We start from the raw sequence: 20,299 nt of genomic DNA, 5'->3' as shown, positions 1-20,299 counted from the left end.
AAGAAATCCATTGTAATTCTTGCTCCTGGATATACTGACAGAAATATTGGCAAGGAGTTTTCCTAGCTTCATTTCTTTGATTTAACTTCCTTTCCCAAACACAGCATGGCATGTTTTAAAATTAGTCTCTTCCTATGAGTAGAAATTGCCCTTGAAATTTAGTTTTTTCTGTCTAAATGATCTTTTTTTCCTGTTTTCTTGACTGGAGCCAAGTATGAGACAGCTTCCTGAAAGGCACAAGCTCATTTCCTCCCTTTACTACTTCTCTTCCTTCCTGTGTTTCCCTTTGGAAAGTATCTCCTTCCCCAAACACACTTGAAAAACTCACTTGCTCAGTGAGTTAGGGGAAATTTTACCTTTACTGATTGCTTTCAGGATTACTTTAACTTGGTGTTATTGAACACAAATTCTATCCTGTTTAGTCAGGCTCCTCATGGTTGAGAGACTCTACCTTTGGGCCCTGTTAGGAGTTGGGTTGTGTCCCTCACAAAGTCTTATGTAGAAGTCCTAACCCCCAGTATTTCAGAATATAACTGTATTTTGAAGATTGGGTCTTTAAAGAGGTAATTCAGTTAAAATGAGGTTATTAGGAAGGGCCCTAATTCAATATGACTGGCGTCCTTAGGAGAAGAGGAGATTAGGACCCAGACACACACAGAGGAAAGGCCATGTGAAGACACAGAGAGAAGATGGCCATCTATAAGCCAAGGAGAGGCCTCAGAAGAAGCCAATCCTGCTGACACCTTGGTCTCAGTCTTCTAGCTCCATCCAGAATTGTGAGAAAATAAATTTTTGCTGTTTAGCCACTGAGTTTGTGGTATTTTGTTATGGCAGCCCTAGCAAATGAATACGGGCCCCCTCTCAAACCCACCTTTTTCACTGAGTCAAACACTCAGCCTCCAAACCTGTATACCTAACAGCCTGTTGGCTATCTCTACTTGTATATCCCATAGACAATTAACACTTAGTGTTAACACCATTTTCTCCCACCCCTCAGCCCCTGACAATCACCATTCTCATTCTATTTCTGTGAGTTCAGCTCTCTCTCTCTCTCCTTTTTTTTTTTTTTTTAGATTTCATATATAAGTGAGGTCATATAGTATTTGTCTTTCTCTGTCTGATTTATTTCACTTAGCATAATGCCTTCAGGATCCATCCCTGTTGTTGCAAATGGCAGAAATTCCTTCCTTTTATGGATGAATAATATTCCATTATAGATAGATACATTTTCTTGCCTTTTTTTTTTTCCCCCCTTTGGCCGCGCCACACAGCTTGCAGGATCTTAATTCCCTGACCAAGAATTGAACCCATGCTCTCAGCAGTGAAAGCGCTAAGTCCTAACTACTGGACTGGCAGGGAATTCCCAATAGATACATTTTCTTTATCTACTCATCTGTCAATGGACACTTAGGCTGTTTCCCTGTCTTGCCTATTGCAAATAATGCTGCAATGAACGTGTGGGTGCAGATATCTCTTCAAGGTCCTGTCAGTTCCCAGTGATGATGAGATTACTTTCAGAATTGCAGTCTTGCTGGGTTAGAGCCAGTTATGTGATGTTGCTGGGTCTCCAGGGGGGTCCGTGGCTGGCGGGCGTGTTATTAGGGGCTGGGGCAGGCGTGGATCCTGTCTGGTCACCGGTGGTAAGGGACTGCCTCCAGTACCTTGTTCAATATGGTGGTGCTGGGGGAAGGGTCTGCTTCAGATTCCGCAGCTGGGTCCTCAGACAGCAGCCTATCACCAGGTGCTTGGAGGTAGTTCCCACCTGGTAATTGGATGAAATCCTGGGTGGGCAGCACTGGTTCTGGATTGTGGCTGAGAAGGGCTGCAACCGAGGCCCAGGGCTATTTCAGGTTTCACTGAGGTCTGCAGACCTGGCTTCGGAGGCATGGATTGGCAGGTCTCCTGCCAGGGTCCTGGGTGGGCTGGACGGCTCCACGGCCATGGCCACAGGGGCTGGAACCAAGTATAGGGCCATCTCATGATCTCTGGGGCATAGAGCGTCTGCTGCTCGGTCCTGCTGTCAGCAGGACTGTTCGCTGACTGTGGCTAAGACGGACTGGAGCCCAGTTCAAAGTTATTTCAAAATCTACATTTTGACCGAGTTTGACAGGCTTACTTGCAAGGGCTCTCGGATCACAGCCGAGAGTGGCTAGAACCAGTTCACAGGCCACTTCAGGATCCATAACCAAGACTGAGGTCTGTATGCCTACTGTCCAATGCATGGGTGGGCGTGACTCCTTCTGGGTCCCATAGCATATGGTGCTGGTGACAGAACCAAAGCCAAACGGGGTGGTAGCTGAGTCCTCAGACACGGAGCTGTTTTGGGTCTGTGACGGGTGAAGTCAGCACCCTGGGTTCAGGCCTTCCTTCTCAAAATATCTCTCCTGGTCTTGGACTGCACCAAGATTTCACAATCTACCTGGGTCCCAAAGCTGCCACACAAAGGCACTTTTTTCCCTGATGGATGCTGAATTATTGTTGTTGGTAGGAGGGGTATGAGCAAGAAAGTATTATTCAGCCATCTTGCTGATGTTAATACTTTGAATATTCCTTTTATAAACTTTTGATGTCTATGTGAATGTTGTAAATTTTTTATTGATGTGTAATTGACTTAAAATATTATATTAGTTTCAGGTGTACTACATAATAATTTGATATTTTTATACATTACAAAATAATCACCATGATAAGTCTAGTTACCAGCTGTCACCATACAAAGTTATTACAATATTATTGACTATATTCCATTTCCTATACATTACATCCCTGTGACTTATTTATTTTATAATTGGAAGTTTATACCTCAATCTCCCTCACCTATTTCATTCATGCCTCTTACCCACCTCCCCTCTGGCAACCACTAGTTTATTCTCTGTATCTATGAGTCTGTTACTGTTTTGTTGCATTTGTTCGTTTGTTTTGTTTTTTAGATTCCACGTAAGAATGAAATCATATGGTATTTCTCTTTCTCTGTCTAACTCATTTCACTTAGCATAATACCCTCTAAGTCCATCCAAGTTGTCGCAAATGGCAAGGTTTCATTCTTTTTGTGGCTAATATTACGTTGTATATATACCACATCTTCTTTATCCATTCATGTATCGATGGACACTTGGGTTGCTTCCATTTCCTGGCTATTGTAAATAATGCTGCAGTGAACATAGGGGTGCATATATCTTTTCAAATTAGTGTTTTTGTTTTCTTTAGAAAAATACCCAGAAGAGGAATTGCTGGATCATATGGTAGTTTATTTTTAATTTTTTGAGGAACCTCCATACTGTTTTCTATAGGGGCTGCACCAATTTACATTCCCACCAACAGTGCATGAGAGTTCCCTTTCCCTCCACATGTTCACTAACACTTGTTATGTGTTGTCTTTTTGATAATAGCCATCTGAAAGGTGTGAGATGATATCTCGTCATGGTTGGGATTTGCATTTCCTTGGTGATAAGTGATGTTGAGCATCTTTTCATACGCCTGTTGGCCATCAATATGTCTTCTTTGGAAAAATGTCTATTCATGTCCTCTGCCCATTTTTAATTTTTTTTTTTGATGTTGAGTTAAATGAGCTCTTTGTATATTTTGGATATTAACCAATTATGGGATATATCGTTTGTAAATATCTTCTCTCATTCAGTAGGCAGACTTTTCATTTTGTTGATAGTTTCCTTCACTGTGCAAAAGCTTTTTAGTTTGGTGCAGTATTTATTTTTACTTTTGTTTCCCTTGTCTGAGGAGACACATCCAAAAAAAATAAGTATTGCTAAGATCAATATCAAAGAGTACACTGCCTATGTTTTTTTCCTAAGAGTCTTATGAAATGTATGGTATTAGGTCTTCCATTTAAGTCTTTAATTCATTTTGAGTTTGTTTTTTTATATGGTGTGAGAAAGTAGTCCAGTTTCTTTTGCATGTAGCTGTCCCACTTTCCCAACACCATTTATGAAGAGGCTGTCTTTTTCTCATTTTATATTCTTGCCTCCTTTGTCATAGATTAACTGACCATGTACGTGTGGGTTTATTTCTGGGCTCTCTATTCTGTTCCATTGATCTATATGCCTGTTTTTGTGCCAGTACCATACAGTTTTGATTACTGTAGCTTTGTTATATTTTGAAATCAGGGAGCATGATGCCTCCAGCTTTGTTCTTCTTTCTCATGATTGTTTTGACTATTCAGAGTCTTTTATGTTTCCACACAAATTTTAGAATTATTTGTTTTAGTTCTGTGAAAATGACTTTGGTGTGTTTTTTTGTTTTGTTTTGTTTTTAATTTGGCCGCACTGTGCAGCTTGCAAGATCTTAGTTCCCCAACCAGGGATTGAACCTGGGCCCTGGCAGTGAAAGTGCCGAGTCCTAACCACTCGACTGCCAGGGAATTCCCTGACTTTGCTATTTTGATAGGGATTGCATTGAATCTGTAGATTGCCTTGGGTAGTATGAATTGATTGATTGATTCTTTCTAATGTATTTTTTATTTCTGTTATTGTATTCTTCAGCTCTGCTTGGTTCTTCTTTATATATTTTTACTCTGTTAAACTCCTCACTGTGTTCATCCAGTCTTCTCCCAAGTTCACTGAGCATCTTTATGGTCATTACCTTGAACTGTTTATCAAGTAGATTGCTTTACCTCTACTTTGTTTAGTTCTTCTGGAGTTTTGTCTTGTTCCTTTGTTTGGGCACGCTGGTAGGTGGGGCTGGCCAACAGCCTGATTGGCTACTAGACCCTACCTCATGCAGTGGCTGCTGGTCCACTGGTGGGTCACAGTGTGGCTAGCTACCTGGCCCAGGAGGTCCAGGGGCTGGTACGCATCTGCTGGTGGGTGGGGCCAGGCCCTGGCACTAATAGGCTTGAGGGAAAACTAAAGGAGAGATTTGTGACAATTGGTAAAATTTTATGGGCTGTGTAGTAGAATGTATTGCCTAAATAATAAGTTTTACATGTGATAATGGTATTGAGGCTATGTGGCGGAATATCCTTATTCTTAGGAGATACATCCTTAAGTATTCAGAAGAGAAATACCATGGTGTTTGTAATTTAATTTCAAATGGCTCAGAAAAAAATAGTATATGTGTGTATATACATATAATAAATAAATGTGTGTATATATATATATTTATATATATATATGTATTATATATTATCCAAAACAACAAAATACCTAGGAATAAAATTAATCAAGGAGGTAAAAGACTTGCATACTGAAAACCGCAAAACAGTGCTGAAATAAATTAAAGAAAATCTAAGTAAATGGAAAGACATATCATGTTCATGAGTTGAAAGAGTTTAATGAGTTTAATTTTGTAAAAATGGCAATACTCCCCAGATTGATCTATGGATTAAATGCAATCCCTATCAAAATTCCAAGAGCATATTTTGCATAAACGAGCATAAGATTCATATGGAATTACAAGGGATTCCCAAATAACTAAAACAATCTTGAAAAAGTCAAGGACCCCACCTCCTGATTTTGAAACTTACTACAAATCTACAAATCAAAACAGTGTGGTATTGGCATAAGGATAGATATATAAATCAATGGAATAGATTTGAGAGGCCAGAAGTAAGCTCATACATCTATTGCCAGTTGATTTTCAACAAGGGTGCCAAGATCATTAAATGAGGGAAAGGATAGCCTCTTCAACAAATGGTGGTGGGACAACTGGATGTCTACATGCAAAAGAATGGAGTTGTACTCCCAACCTCGCACCATATTAACAAAATAACTCAAAATGGATCAATGACCTAAATACAAGAACTCAAACCATAAAATTATTGGACAAAAATATAGGGATTTTGGATTTGGCAATGGATTTGTCTCAGATATGACAATGAAAGCATGATCAACAAAAGAAAAATTAGATAAATTGGACTTCATCAAAGTTCAAAACTATTATACATCAGTGGACATTCTCAAGAAAGTGGAAAGATATGTACATAATGGGAGAAACTATTTGGACATTATATATCTAATAAGGGTATAGCATTCAGAATATATAAAGAACTCTTACAATTCAATAACAAAACAAGCCAATTCAAATACAGGAAAAGAGCCCTTGTGCACTGTTGGTAGGATTATGAAATGGTGCAACTTCTATGGAAAACAGTATGAAGGTTCCTTAAAAAATTAAAAATAGAACTACCATATGATCCAGCAATCTCACTTCTGGGTATATATCCAAAAGAACTGAAAGCAGGGTCTTGAAGAGATATACGCATGCCTATGTTAATATCAGCAGTATTCATAATAGCTAAGAGGTGGAAGCAATCCAAATGTTCATCAACAGATGAATGGATAAATAAAATGTGGTATATAAATACAATGGAATATTATTCAATCTTAAAAAGGATGGAAATCTTGTCACATGCTACAACATGGATGAAGCTTGAGGACATGGTTAAGTGAAATGAGCCAGTCACAACAAGGCAAGTACTGCGTGATTCCAATTGTATGAAATATCTAAAGTAGTCAAATTCATAGAAACAGAAAGAAGAATGGTGGTTACCAGGGATGGGAGAGGGGGAAAAAGAGCTGTTTAATGAGTATAGAGTTCCCATTTTGCAAGATGAAATAACTCTGGAGATGTTTCACAACAACGTGAATATACTTAACACTACTGAACTGTAAACTTAAAAATGGTTAAGATAGTAAATTTTATGTCTTTGAAAAAAAGCATTAGAAAAGAAAAAAAAAAAGCCTGAAGAATTGTCCTGGATTTTACTCTTTGCCTCATATTAACTCACTACCACTACTTCAATAAAAATAGAGCTAAAATAAAAAACAAAAAGCAAAAAACGGGCAAAGGACTTGAGTAGACATATCTCCAAAAAATATATATAAATGGCCAAACACATGAAAAGATGCTCAACATCATCAGTCATTAGCGAAATGCAAATCAAGACCACATTGAGGTACCACTTCACATCCACTAGGATGAATATAATTTAAAAAGAGAGAAAATAACAAAATAACAAGTGGATACATTTCTGGGGGGAATGTAAAATGGTTCAGCTGCTCTGAAAATCGTTTGGCAGTTCCCCTGGGAAACACAGAATTACCATGTGACCCAGCAATCCTGCTCCTGTATACCCCAAAGGACTAAAAATAGGTACTCAAACATACCAGCACTATTCACAATAGTCAAAAGCTGGAAACAGCCCAAATGTCCATCAGTGGATGAACGGATAAACAAATTGTGATTCACACATACAGTGTGATAATAGCATTCAATCGTAAAAAGGAATAAAACACTGATACATGCTACAACGTGGATGAACGTCAAAAATATTAGAAGGCAGACACAAAGGTCACATAGTGTATAATTCCATTTATATGAAATATATAGAGTAAGTAAATCCACGGAGACAGTACACAGATTGTGGCTGCCAGTAGCTGGTGGAAGGGGGGGAATGGGGAGCAATTGCTTAATGGATGCAAGGTTTCCTTTTGGGGTGATGAAAATATCTTGGCACTAGATAGAGGTGGTGATTGTACAACATTGTGAATGTGCTAAATGCCACTGAATTGTTCACGTAAAAATGAATAATTTTATGTTGTGTCAATTTCACCTTAACAAAAATTACATGCACAGGATTTAAATGCATCATTTCACCAACCTTTTTACACTAACATCAGACGATTGAACAGGATCTAGCAGAATCTTTCAGCTTTGAATGTGAAGCAGGCCTAAACTCAAACCTTTGTGATCCTGAAATGGAAGATGGGATGTAATAATCTTGGAAAGTAAAAATTATTTTTGTTTATTTTAAATGCAGGAGTTTTTTTTCTTGAAGAAAAAATATGGAGTAAATATGTAATAGATAATAAATGTTTCTTCCTTCAGGGTACTGATTCACGGTACTGTGGGCTTCAAAGTTAGATCACCTGGGTTCTCATTCTCATTCTCCCAGGAACGTTCTGGAGGACTATCAGATACACTGTATCTTTCCTACATCTTTCTATTCTATTAAGAGTTGAATCATTGCTGATTCAAGATTTACTACAATACACTCATTCCTTCTCCCTCTGCTGGCTGGCTCCATACTACCACACTGATAGACTAACACATAGAGCTGGGGTTATGATCATATAACAGATATTTACTGAGCCTTACTTATTAAGTACCATACACTTTGCTGTGTCCTGAGTATTCCACAGTGAAGTTAAGACATGAGCCCTTGCCTAATTTACCATCTAGTAGGGGAGGCAGACCATAAGCAAACCATTTATGTATCATGAGTAAACAGTACTATAAAGGGAAATAGTGCTACACTAGAGGAGAGGAATACAATTTCTGATTGTGTGTTCAGGAAAGGCTTCTCTTAGGAAGGACATGCAATCTGAAAAGACTGGCATGGCATTAACGAATGGCGATAGGTGAGCTTTGGACTGTGGAAAGTTTATAAAGCCAGGTTAAGAAGTTTGGAAAGTATTTAACTGTAGTGGGAAATAAATGGTGCATTTCCAGCAAGGGAGTGATAGAATTTTGCGTTTTAAAAAGATCGCAGGGGCAAGACAGAAAGCAGGGAGAACTATTTAGGAGGTACCAGGACTTGGAATACTTATGGTTTTTGGCTTGGGTGACAGGGTGGCTGAATGTATCATTCTGTGGTAGAACGATGACTGCAGCGGTTAGAGGACAAGCGGATGATCGAGTATTTAAGGAAAAAACTAAGCACAGCTTTCAAGGCGTCTTGTTCTGAACAGCCGGAACCAGGGCAGGGCACGCTCCTAAAATGGAAATCTTCGGACGGAGGCTGAGGTACAAGACAGCCCAGGAGAGCCGAACTCCGATCCCGCTCTCCCTCTTTGGTGTCATCAGAAGCAGTGGCCGGGACCGAGCAGGGCTGCCCTGCGACCCAGAACGACGGGGGAAAGAACAAGCAGTGTGTAGACTAATCTTCGGAACTAAACCTGGGCCGCCTCACTAACACCGCCCACCGACTCCACCTCCCAACCGCTGATTAGCCCCACCCCCGGAAGTGCCGCCTACCCACGCTCACTTCCGGTATCCCAGGCGTCTGACCGTATCGCGAGAACTGGAAGAGCCTATGTGACCTGGGCTAAGCGGAAGTTAGGTCTCTTTTTCGTGGCGCCTCGGAGGCGTTCGGCCGCTTCAGAATGAAGGTGGGAACTGGTGGCGGGTGTTGCGCTAGTTTTGAATAACGTGAATCGAGCCCCAGAATACGGTGCTGCGCTCCAGAATCCTGGCTGTGGTTGGAGAAGGGCCTGAGGCAGGAGAAGTATCGCTCTTTTGGGGCCGGAGCTCCTTGGGAGACCGGATGGCGAGCGATTGCAGCTGGAGCTGCGCCGGGCGGGGAGCGCTATGGTGGCGTCCTGCCACCCAGCCGGGAGAGAGGCGGCCCTGCTGCCCGGTTGGCGGCAAGTAGGTCGGGCTTCTTGCTCCGAGAGGGTGAACGGCTGCGCAGCGCCCCTCGCCCCGGCGTCATTCCGCGAGGCTTGAAAGATGTGTCCTACTTTTAGTGCAGTGTGTCTTGCGCGGTCTTACGTACACACATGCTTTAGTGAGTAGTATCAAATTTTCTGTTAGTTGTGTGTGGGTGACAGGAAGGGCTTTTTGCAGTGGAATAACCTTTGTAGTGGTTCTGCGATGTTCATGAAGTTCTTTCCCCCCCGTTTAATTTTTAGCTGAACATCTCTTTCCCGGCCACTGGCTGCCAGAAACTCATTGAAGTGGACGATGAACGAAAACTTCGTACCTTTTATGAGAAGCGTATGGCCACAGAAGTTGCTGCTGACGCTCTGGGTGAAGAATGGAAGGTAAAAGTGGCCTGCCGGACTGCCGAGTTGAATTGTTAGAATATTTAAGAGAGAGATGGTAAACGCTACTGGTAATTGGTAGATGTAATGGGGTTCAAACTCGGGTTCTGTCTTCTGACCTTGGGTTTAGTTACTTCCAGATGTCACTTTATAAGGTGGAGCTATCACCTGGCAGGGTTATGTTCATGACAAAATATATAGTTCTTGCCCTGCAAGCTAATGGTCTCCACTTCTTTTTGAAAAGTGCCAAGAAGGGTTGTTTTTGATTTATTTGTGGTTCATTGATGCTTTGTTCCTTAACATAGTGTTTCTCCCCCAAGGGCTGTTAACTCTGGTAAAGCATCGGCTAGAAGTAACTTGATTGAAAGTACTTTGCTAATTAAACTTGGGAAATTGGAAGTATAGACAAAATTTAGTGACCAGAGAGAAAGCTCTTAGGTTTCAAATTGGTCTTAATGAAGTGTACTCGTTGGAGGCCACAGTCTTTTGTTCTGTAATGTGTCATTGTGTTCTCTTCCAGGGTTATGTGGTCCGAATCAGTGGTGGGAACGACAGACAGGGTTTCCCCATGAAGCAGGGTGTCTTGACCCATGGCCGAGTCCGCCTGCTACTGAGTAAGGGGCATTCCTGTTACAGACCAAGGAGGACTGGAGAAAGAAAGCGCAAATCTGTACGGGGTTGCATTGTGGATGCCAATCTGAGCGTTCTCAATTTGGTCATTGTAAAAAAAGGTGAGATTTTTATTCTTGAGTTAATTTTTGTCCACACTGATTTAAAGCTGATTGTCGATTGATTGATTTGCAGGATCCACAGTTTGGACCAGTGGACTTGTTTTAGCAATGCCTGAACAATTTAGGGTTCTTGTTTGTAAGGAGGTTGTTGAATTAAAAGTCTGTTCATTTTTCTCTTTCAGGGGAGAAGGATATTCCTGGACTCACTGATACTACTGTGCCTCGTCGCCTGGGGCCCAAAAGAGCTAGCAGAATCCGCAAACTTTTCAATCTCTCTAAAGAAGATGATGTCCGCCAGTATGTTGTGAGAAAGCCCCTAAACAAAGAAGGTATGGGGGATTTTGCAGTTTAGGGCTTGCTTAGTTTCATTGATTCGTCGTAGCATTTTGTGTGCATGTTAGAAGATAAAAATCTGCCTACTAGTTACCTAGAATCTGAGTTTTTAGGAAAATAGTGGGGGAGAGAGAGTGTCAAGACGTGCAGTTGGTATGAATCCTTATTATATCCAGTGCCCTCTAGAGTGATAGAATTTTTCTTGGAAATTTGCCTTTGGTTCACTGATGTATAAGTTCATTCAGAGATAACTTAAATTTTAAGTTCGTTACTTTGGGGTTAGGAGTTGAAAGAATGACAGAAAACTCTGGGGTTGTTATTAATGTGCTCTCACCCCCCCACACTTGCCTTCTTTCCATATCAGTGGTTCTAATTTTTTTGTTTACCAAAGAAATACATGCTTTCATCCACTTAAGTTGCTTTAACTTCTGGTCTTCGTTTACTTCAACTGGAATGTGCATAGCAATAGAGTTGTGAGAATTAGAAGTTGGAAAGAAACTTTATTCAAAATACCAGGGAACAAGTGTTTGGGGTTTTCTTTCGGGTTTTCATATGTATATAAATTTATTTAGGTGTAGTTGATTTACTATGTTGTGTTAATTTTGCAGTACAGCAAAGTGATTTAGTCATATGTATGTAAATTCTTTCATATTCTTTTCCACTATGGTTTATCACAGGATATTGAGTATAATTCCCTGTGCTATGCAGTAGGACCTTGTCTATTAATTCTATGTATAATAATTTACATCTGAATTCCAAACTCCCAAATCCATCCCTCCCCCTTGGCAACCACAAGTCTGTTCTCTGTGAGTCTGTTTCATACAGTTATTTGTGTCATATTTTAGATTTCACATGTAAGTGATATCATATGGTATTTGTCTTACTGTAACTTCATTTAGTATGATAATCTCTAGGTCCATCCACGTTGCTGCAAATGGCATTATGTCTTTTTTGTAGCTGAGTAGTATTCCATTGTATATGCCTACCACATCTTCTTTATCCCTTCATCTGTGGGTGGACATTGAGGTTGTTTCTCTGTCTTGGCTATTGTGAATAGTGCTGCTGTGAACATAGGGGTGGCGTGTATCTTTCTGAATTACAGTTTTGTCTTCTGGATGTATGCCCAGGAGTGGGAGTGCTGGATCATATGGGAACTCAATTTTTAGTTTTTTCAGGAACCTTGGTGTTCTATATTTTAAGAAGGTGTATTGTTTATTAGGCAACATAACCCATCACTAGTGAGGTCTGCAGCAGCAATGCTCAGTAATGATATTTCTGTAGTAAATTGTATGAATATTTACAATAAGTGGAATAAATAGCATGTTAGTTCTGGGTTGGGTTTTCCTGACAGATCTGAAAAATTTTGCTTGGGTTTTGGTTTTCAGGACTGGGGGCTTAAATAAGCTAATACCTGGTATATGGTAAGTGCTCATTGGTCACTCATAAGAAATATTTGGACACCTACTGTGTGCCAGGTATGACTTTCAGTGAAGTAACTGGCAAATATATGGTAGTTCCCTGTAGTTGCACCCCTGGAAATATCATTAGTGTACTAAGTGCTACTTAACAGACATTTGTTAACATGGTTCTTTTTTTCTTTATAATTCCAAAGGGTTTTTTATTTTAGCAGAACCTGAACTGACCATTTAGTCTTAGAATATTTATCTGAAGCGTTTATTGCTCCCAGAAGGTGTCCACAAACTAAAATCATTGCATCTGAAAAGACTGCTGTTCTGAAGCAGATTTATAATCCAGAGGATTTTGGATTATAAATCAGACAGGCTAAATGAAGATATTCTCAGGAATTCCCTGGTGGCCCAGTGGTTAGGACTCTGCTTTCACTGTGGTGGCCCAGGTTCGATCCCTGGTTTGGGAACTAAGATCCCACAAGCCGGGCAGCACCACCAAACAAACAAATAAATAAATTCATTCATTCATTCTAATGTTAAGTTTCACTCCAGATAAGCAGCCTCTGTCTTGAAAAATAGAAATATGAGCACTATGGGACTTCAAAGAGCATGGTGGGATGCAGTTAATGCTTTACTTAGTTTTCATGACAAGTTAAATATGCGGTTAATACTGTTTTAAAATAATGCTCATATGTCTTACGGTACAGAGAGATATAATATCCTCCCAAGACAATGTAATTGTGGAAGGGAAATCAAAGTGAACAGAAAAAAGTATGGGGTATGACTTCCAACTGTTCAGCAAAGTAACCTATCACTTTGTTGAATTTACGTATGATCTTGAACTTGACATCCAAGCTATTGGTATAGGAAAACACTGGTCCCTAGTAAACTGTCTCATACAAATAAGTTTTCATAGGAACTACTGAGTTTGAATCTGTTTCTAATGCTTTAAAAATGTAAATGTGGGTCCTATTGAACAAGGGTATTATTGAAGTGATTGAGTCATTATCTAAATTTTTAGGTAAGAAACCTAGGACCAAAGCACCCAAGATTCAGCGTCTTGTTACTCCACGTGTTCTGCAACACAAACGTCGGCGGATTGCTCTGAAGAAACAGCGTACTAAGAAAAATAAGGAAGAGGCTGCAGAATATGCTAAACTTTTGGCCAAGAGAATGAAGGTAAGTCCTCAGTGCGTGTGTTGGGGGGTGGGGGGATAGGCCTGGCTTTGGATTTGCATTTTTAATCCAGATAAGCTTTAACTGTGCTTTTTTTTTTTTTTTTTTTTGGTTTTGTTTAGGAGGCCAAAGAAAAACGCCAGGAACAGATTGCCAAGAGACGGAGGCTGTCCTCTCTGAGAGCTTCTACTTCTAAGTCTGAGTCCAGTCAAAAATGAGGTGTTCTAAGAGTAACAAATAAATAAGATCAGACATCACATCTCCTTTATTGACTTTTAATTGATGATAAAATAAACGAAGGTCGAGAAACTTATAGAAGAGGAGGTACTGTATAATCTAGTGGTAGGTAAAGTCTGCAAGAGATACCTGAAAGTGATAATCCTTCAGATTCAGACACTGAGACTGAACTGTGATTGATAGTGGAAGAGATGGCCAGGACAGAGTTTCTTTGGTGGGTGGCTCAGGAAAGGACTCTTAGCATGTTCATTGGCTTTTTAGCAAGGCATGGAACAATACAGGGGAAATAAATGACTAGGACTATTAATCTTTGATACACTTTATTTTGAGGAATACAGTTTTTCTTAAAGATCTATACATGATACATGAAAAGTGCCCTTGTGAAGATGGACATTTATCATATGTAAAAAGGATAACTTGTTAAAAGCATAGTTAATGGATACCATTTTAAAATAGTTGACAAAGCTTTTAAAACCAGTGCAAATTTAATGCATTAACAAAGCTTTTCAACTCTGCTTGTTTTTATTATATTTCACACTGCGAAGGAGTTGACTGTACCTCTTTTTAGAAACACTCTTGCATCAGTGAAGGATGCACAGAGAAAGTATACTTTTTTTTTGGCTGCAACACGCAGCTTTTGGGGTGTGGGATCTTAGTTCCCTGACCAAGGATTGAACCCAGGCCCTTGGCAGTGAGAGTGGAGTCCTAACCACTGGACTGCCAGGGAATGCCCCAAAGTATACTTTTTCTAATGTACTATGTCTGGTTTCTATAGTAATTGCAGTTAGAACCTTCATTCAAACCATTATAGACTAGAAGGGTCTTGAAAGAAGGCACATTAGGCTTTAAAAGGTGCTCCTTTGCCAGAGTATATATTAACCACAGGTGAGTAAAATTTTCAAGTGGCTGTAACATGTAGAGACTGAAGAAGTGCTTCAGTTAAAATGTGCATAAGAATCACCTGGGGATCTGGCTAAAAAGTGGATTATGATTCGGTAGTTTGGGGCCCCACAGTCATTAATAAGTTCCCAGGTTAGGCCAATAATGCCAGCCCTGAAGCAAGATTCATAGAGGAGATCCCCATAGCTTTTTTTTTTTTTTTTAATTTGTGTACAGTTGATTTACAATGTTGTGTTACTCTCTGCTGAACAGCACCCATATCTCTTAATGTAGTATTAAAAAGTTACAAAAGTCTTAAAGTCTTAATTGGCAGTTGACAAAGTTAGAAGTTGAACTTACAGCATTTAAAAAAAGATACCCAGTGCCAGAAGGACTGACACTACAGTTGAATCCTAGAGGGTAACAGGCCAAAAGGCAGGTCTGGTGTAAGCCCAGAATTCTAACTAGTAGCTGGTTGATTCTAATGCATAAAACATGAGAACCACCCTGCTTTCTTATTTTGAGGAGTAGTCACTACAGTGGACAGATAGTAAGGTGGGCCTAGACTATACTAGCTTATGAAATCTGGCAGATTTAAGAGTTTAACATTGCAAAGACATTGAACCCTATATTACTAGTGTATACCAAAAATGAAAAGGGCAACAATTGAATATCCCAAAGGTATGTCAGACTTGTTATGATTGTTAACTCATTAACTGTGCAGGTAGCTATAATCAATCTATGAAATGCAGTTAATACCAAATCTAAAACCAGTGTAAGGTTATGCTAAACAAATGCAGTAATTTGAAAGATCGCTTTCAGAAGTTAATCAGGATTTAAGTCTCATACAGTCATTCTAGATATTTCTAAATCTATAGATAATGATTTGAAATTTGGTTTTTTTGTCTGTTTTTGCTATTTTTACTCCCCTTTCTGTGGTAGGTGCAAGAAAAGGCCTTTAAGCAATTTTAATACAAATCACAGGGTTGTTTTAGTGGGAAGTGCTTTGGTAATTTAGTTCAAGTTATTGAGAACTACAGAGAAGTGGGAAAACAGGCGATACTGGAATTCTGAAGATCACAAAAGCTTGAATTACTGTACACACTTCAGGAGCCTTAAAAATGTAAGACAAGCACAGCAAACTTGAGAAGTTTTCATTTTATTCAACCTTGATTTTTTTTATATGCAAAGTAATTCCAAACTTTCTGTTGGGGCAGTAAGTGTTAAGTATTAAAACTAGTACCAAGTCTTAAGTTGCAAAAATATATTCTCTGAGACAGTGCAAAAGATCCATTTTTAAGGCAATGAGAATTGTACACAGTTTGTGACAAGTTCTTTCACTTAGCACTTTCACAATAAATTGAAACTAGGATTCTGCATAGGTCTTATTAACCCTGAAATGTTGGAAGACTGGTATAGTAACAATTTTTAAAAGATTATAGCAGGTAGAAAGGAGATGTGTGCTGTTAACTGTACCATTTGGAAATAATTACCAACTGATTTAGTCATCTGCATAATTACTGTAAAAGCGAGCACATGCAATCATTGGCTTTTCAAACCATGCATGCAGAGAGGTAAGGCAAATTTACTGTCCCTAAGGGATGTTTTAACAAAAGGCATGATAAATGTCAGAGTGAGGCATGTGAGGTCATGATTTTCTTAAACCTACTGGCAACAAGTTTAATAAGCTTTAACGTTTTAAGACTTAATTGATTCAACCTAAAAAACAGTATTTACAAATGCACAAATAATAAGTGTACAAATCTAAATTTTATACAAGAATAAAATTCTGTGTGCAGTGCAAGTTATCCCACAGGTTTTTAAAAGTGACCAATAGCAACAATTTATGTGCCTGAACAATTTCAGGCCCAAAGACATACACAAGAATTTTAATTTCGTAAATTATGAAGCTGATTAATTTCATTTAAACTATCTGGCTCATTTATTCCAATTTTAAAGCTGTTGCAAATTAACATGATACTGGGAAGAGGATGAAAGGAAGTAACTGGATATTCAAGATACAATCCATTAAGGGAGCTAATACATAACATGAAGGGTAAAAATATATATTAATTTTAAAGTCAAAGGCAAGGCAGTTATCAGACTTTCAGGTAATTTTGAGATTAATGACTACATATGAATTTAGTAGTAGTCATTTAATAGTTGGAGACCCCCTTTCAGAAAACTATTGCAACATGCAATCTAAGAATTTTAATAAATATAATATGGCTGAGTAGATACACACCTACACAGCCACACGTATATACATAATACACAAATAGTTGCTCTTATAATTGAGATTTCGTTTGTTTTGGGGTTAGGCAAGTTTACATTAATTTGCCATTCCCCAAACTCAATAGCTTCAGATATAGACAAAACGCCAAGAATGAATATGGTTTCTCATTACCGAACTGCTACAAATACTGAGAAATGCAAAACCAATTTTCAGCAGATAAAAACCATTCAGAAATTGTATATCTTCAACATCAGTAAACCCTAGGGCATTTTAGTGGCATTTTTACCTTCTGAGATGATTCAGTATGAATTACATTTCATTATCTATTGTCCCAAGAATAACTTCATTTCAGTGTTCACCAATTCGTAATTTGAAACAAACCTTGAATGTCTCCAGATTGAATCTATTCCCCCAGTTCTGTGTCCAAAATCTAGTGAATCTTATTTAAATGAGAGGTGCTCCAAAACACTTCCTGCACCACTCCACACTGATACTTGGTGGAGCATCAATTTTCTGCAACTTTTCAAGAATCTCTGAAGATAAACTATTGTATGCAAGTCCATACTCATTGTCAAAAGCCTCTGAAAGATATTTTCAAAAATATAGTTGGTATTTCTTAATAATAATAAAACAAAAGCTATGCATTTAAAAATGGTAGTCAAATCATTTTTATATACATATTTAAACTGCATATTTAAAGGCAGAAATCTTTTTAAAGGCAAATGGAGTATCTGCCCATAGCAATTAGAATTTTAAAAGTTTCTTTAGGAAATAAAACTTAAACCCCCTTTAAGGAATCCCCAGTTGACGAACTTACCAATATCAATACTCTCTCTTCCAAGAGATACTAATGATAAGAAGAGGATTTCTCTGTATAAACTCCTATAAAACAAATATTTTAAAATTAATGGGCAAAGAGCATAAAAATACCCTATGAAGGTTTTTTAAAATGGTGAAAAAAAACATTGTAAATCAACTATACTTGAAAAAAAAGAAGAAAAAAAAGATTAGGTTCTGTAGCTAACAGTAATGTATCTATCCATGTCAGTGTTCTGGTTTTGACATTACACTACAGTTATGAGATGTCACCTTTGGGAGAAGCTGGGTAAAGGGTCCCCGGAACTCTTTGCACTATCTTTGCAATTTCCTGCAAACTTATATTTCAAATTAAAAAGTTAAAAGTTAATGGGCATAAAGCTTCACTTTCGAAATAATTAAAAATCGCTTATTTTAACTTTATTGTAATTATTTAGCAATATAATAGGTAACTTCTAATTTCTAATTCAAATTTACAAAAGCAGACTTTTGCCACATGACAAAAGTAAGATGAATTTCTAAGTAAGTTAGGGGTCTAAAACCCTTGGACACAAACAGTATGAAAGATGGTGTGGTCTCTACTACTTAACCCAACAGTAAAGGATAAATCACCTTTATTTGATGTGCAAACATAAAAACGTTACAAATGAAACCTTAAAAATGAGATTCGTGGCTCATTTGTTAAAAAAAGGGGAAACTTATGAACTGATTTGAGTATTTACAGAAAAAAAAATGAGAGAGTAATGCTGATTCTGGTGATGCTCCATGCAGCTTTCTTTAGAAGCTTCAGAAGCCATAATATGTCATTTCTAATACTCCTTCCCTGTCCTTCAACTACAGATACTTGAAAGTGGCTGCTCTTTAGCCTGTGAAGGAGATAATCTCTACCTCAACTGTTGAGATTATAGAAGGATCTATCCATTTTCATTATGAATTCTTGTCCTATCATTTCTGAGACTATCTTCAAAGATGCCATGACTAGAAACTTGAAGAGCACCTGGAAACACTTTATGTTTGATAGAAGGTATTATGTCTCTTTTTCTGAAGCTTCCACCACAAAATTCACTTATGCTGAGACTGGGATGAGTACTGATCCAAGCATGTGAGCAGACAATAAATAGTAAGAGGATCAGGATAGCTCCATATCGTTTGTAATTCATTGCTTCCATCATTTTCCTAAATTGTTTCTACTCCTAAACCCATATTTTTTTTTTACATCTCACAAGATAAGACGCGTGACAGGACCTGAACAAGCAGTACATATGTATAACATCAATGTTAACACATTTATAGGTTTCCAGTGAATAGTAGTAATGTTTTCACAAAGACTCAGTACATTTTAGACATAAATGAATTACCTCCTAAAATTTAATCTATTTCCAAGATATTTTTATTATGTTTGTGATCAAGTATGAATGCATTTGGGTGGCACTTTTTAAGACAATCAGATGTTCTACAATGAGTATGTGTTTCTTTTACAACTAGAGATAGTTTTAAAAATCATTTTTAAAATACCGTGAAATTATTTCAAATGGCATCAGGTACCAAATACTGGATTATTACCTTTGTCTTTTCATGTCTCCCTTCATTTGTTGTGAAAGCAGGTTGATGGGTTTAAGAACATCATTATGTTGAATACTCTGCCTGATGGTTTCTACTAAAGCGCTTGTTGCTTGTTGTTCCTCTGACAGGAGAGACAATTTCTTTTCAGAATCTAATAATAAGAACACAGTAAAAGAATACATTTAGTCACTCTAATTATTAAAGAAGTTTTTTTTCAGATTTGTATCATTTTTTATTCATCACCACCTCCCCATCACAAGTAAAATTATGTAGCGATGTGACCAGCTAAAAAATATTTTTCTTGCTTCCTTCAGATAGGAGAGGCCTGTCCCTTTGCCCTTTTCCTGAACTTAGGGCTTCCTGCTTGAGGCTGGAATGTGATATCTTGTACTCCAGCAGCCATCCTGTGACCATGAATCTTTCCTGATGGAAAAGCAGACAAAGCATAAGGAGCCTGGGTCCCCGATGACAGAGGAGTTGCCTACCAGTCCTGGAGTGTCTACTTCATAAATTCTTCATGTGAGAGAATAATCTTTACCTGTTTAAGATTCTGTTGTTTTCTATTAAATACAGTAGTGTATAATCCTAATTGATACAAGAGTAATTCTAGAATTATTAAGAACAAATATTTATACAGATTTCATATATTACAAAAGTGCTTCAGTGGTATACTTGAATCACAGTAACATTAAAAATACACAAAATCAACAATGTGAGCTTGGCCCAGAAAAAGGGAAAACTTTAATACTGTAGGTAATCCCAGCAGCCATACAATTTTATTACACCCACATTAGTTGAGATGGAACTATGTATCCAAAAGTTCCCCAGTCAGCCTCATTTTAAGTGTCTGTCATAAAGCAAGTTACTGTAATTTTCATACAATCCAGCCCCTTAATAAAGGCAACTAGTAATATTTCATTTGTGTTCAACCATAGAAATAGCAAAGTTCTCTGTTACAATACAAGAGGAAATACTGGCTGCTATGGGTTTTGATCCTAGTTTTTCTACCTGCTAAATAGATTTGATTTTCATGTTATGTTGTGATTTTAGAGCATAACCCAAATATAATCTGCAACTTCACTATTGCTCCTTAATTCACAGAGTTGGGGAACCATCACCAATTTTAGAGCATTTTTATCA

At 38.2% G+C, this 20,299-nt stretch overlaps 2 protein-coding genes across 3 annotated transcripts in view; one reads left to right on the top strand and one right to left on the bottom strand.

Moving 5' to 3' along the window:
- The first annotated feature begins 9,022 nt into the window (after positions 1-9,022).
- On the top strand, positions 9,023-13,972 carry RPS6 (ribosomal protein S6). The gene is made up of 6 exons (XM_061200466.1): positions 9,023-9,125; positions 9,648-9,779; positions 10,300-10,510; positions 10,693-10,839; positions 13,274-13,431; positions 13,551-13,972. The coding sequence occupies exons 1-6, from the start codon at positions 9,120-9,122 to the stop codon at positions 13,644-13,646; spliced, it is 750 nt and encodes a 249-aa protein (XP_061056449.1). The 5' UTR covers positions 9,023-9,119; the 3' UTR covers positions 13,647-13,972.
- Positions 13,973-15,870: 1,898 nt separating this feature from the next.
- Positions 15,871-20,299, bottom strand: part of DENND4C (DENN domain containing 4C) — a 127,140-nt gene continuing 122,711 nt past the window's right edge. For both annotated transcript variants that reach the window (XM_061200464.1, XM_061200465.1), the window contains 3 exons: positions 19,160-19,310; positions 17,598-17,662; positions 15,871-17,361 (listed from right to left, as the gene is read on the bottom strand). In XM_061200464.1, the coding sequence (XP_061056447.1) occupies positions 17,225-17,361; positions 17,598-17,662; positions 19,160-19,310 (353 nt within the window). In that variant the 3' untranslated portion in view covers positions 15,871-17,224. The remainder of the gene's footprint in view (positions 17,362-17,597; positions 17,663-19,159; positions 19,311-20,299) is intronic.

The sequence above is a fragment of the Eubalaena glacialis genome, chromosome 9, assembly GCF_028564815.1.
Source record: "Eubalaena glacialis isolate mEubGla1 chromosome 9, mEubGla1.1.hap2.+ XY, whole genome shotgun sequence".
In the NCBI taxonomy this organism is placed as follows: domain Eukaryota; kingdom Metazoa; phylum Chordata; class Mammalia; order Artiodactyla; family Balaenidae; genus Eubalaena; species Eubalaena glacialis.
Note: the sequence above shows the minus strand (reverse complement) of the source record. Positions and strands in the feature narration are given on the sequence as shown.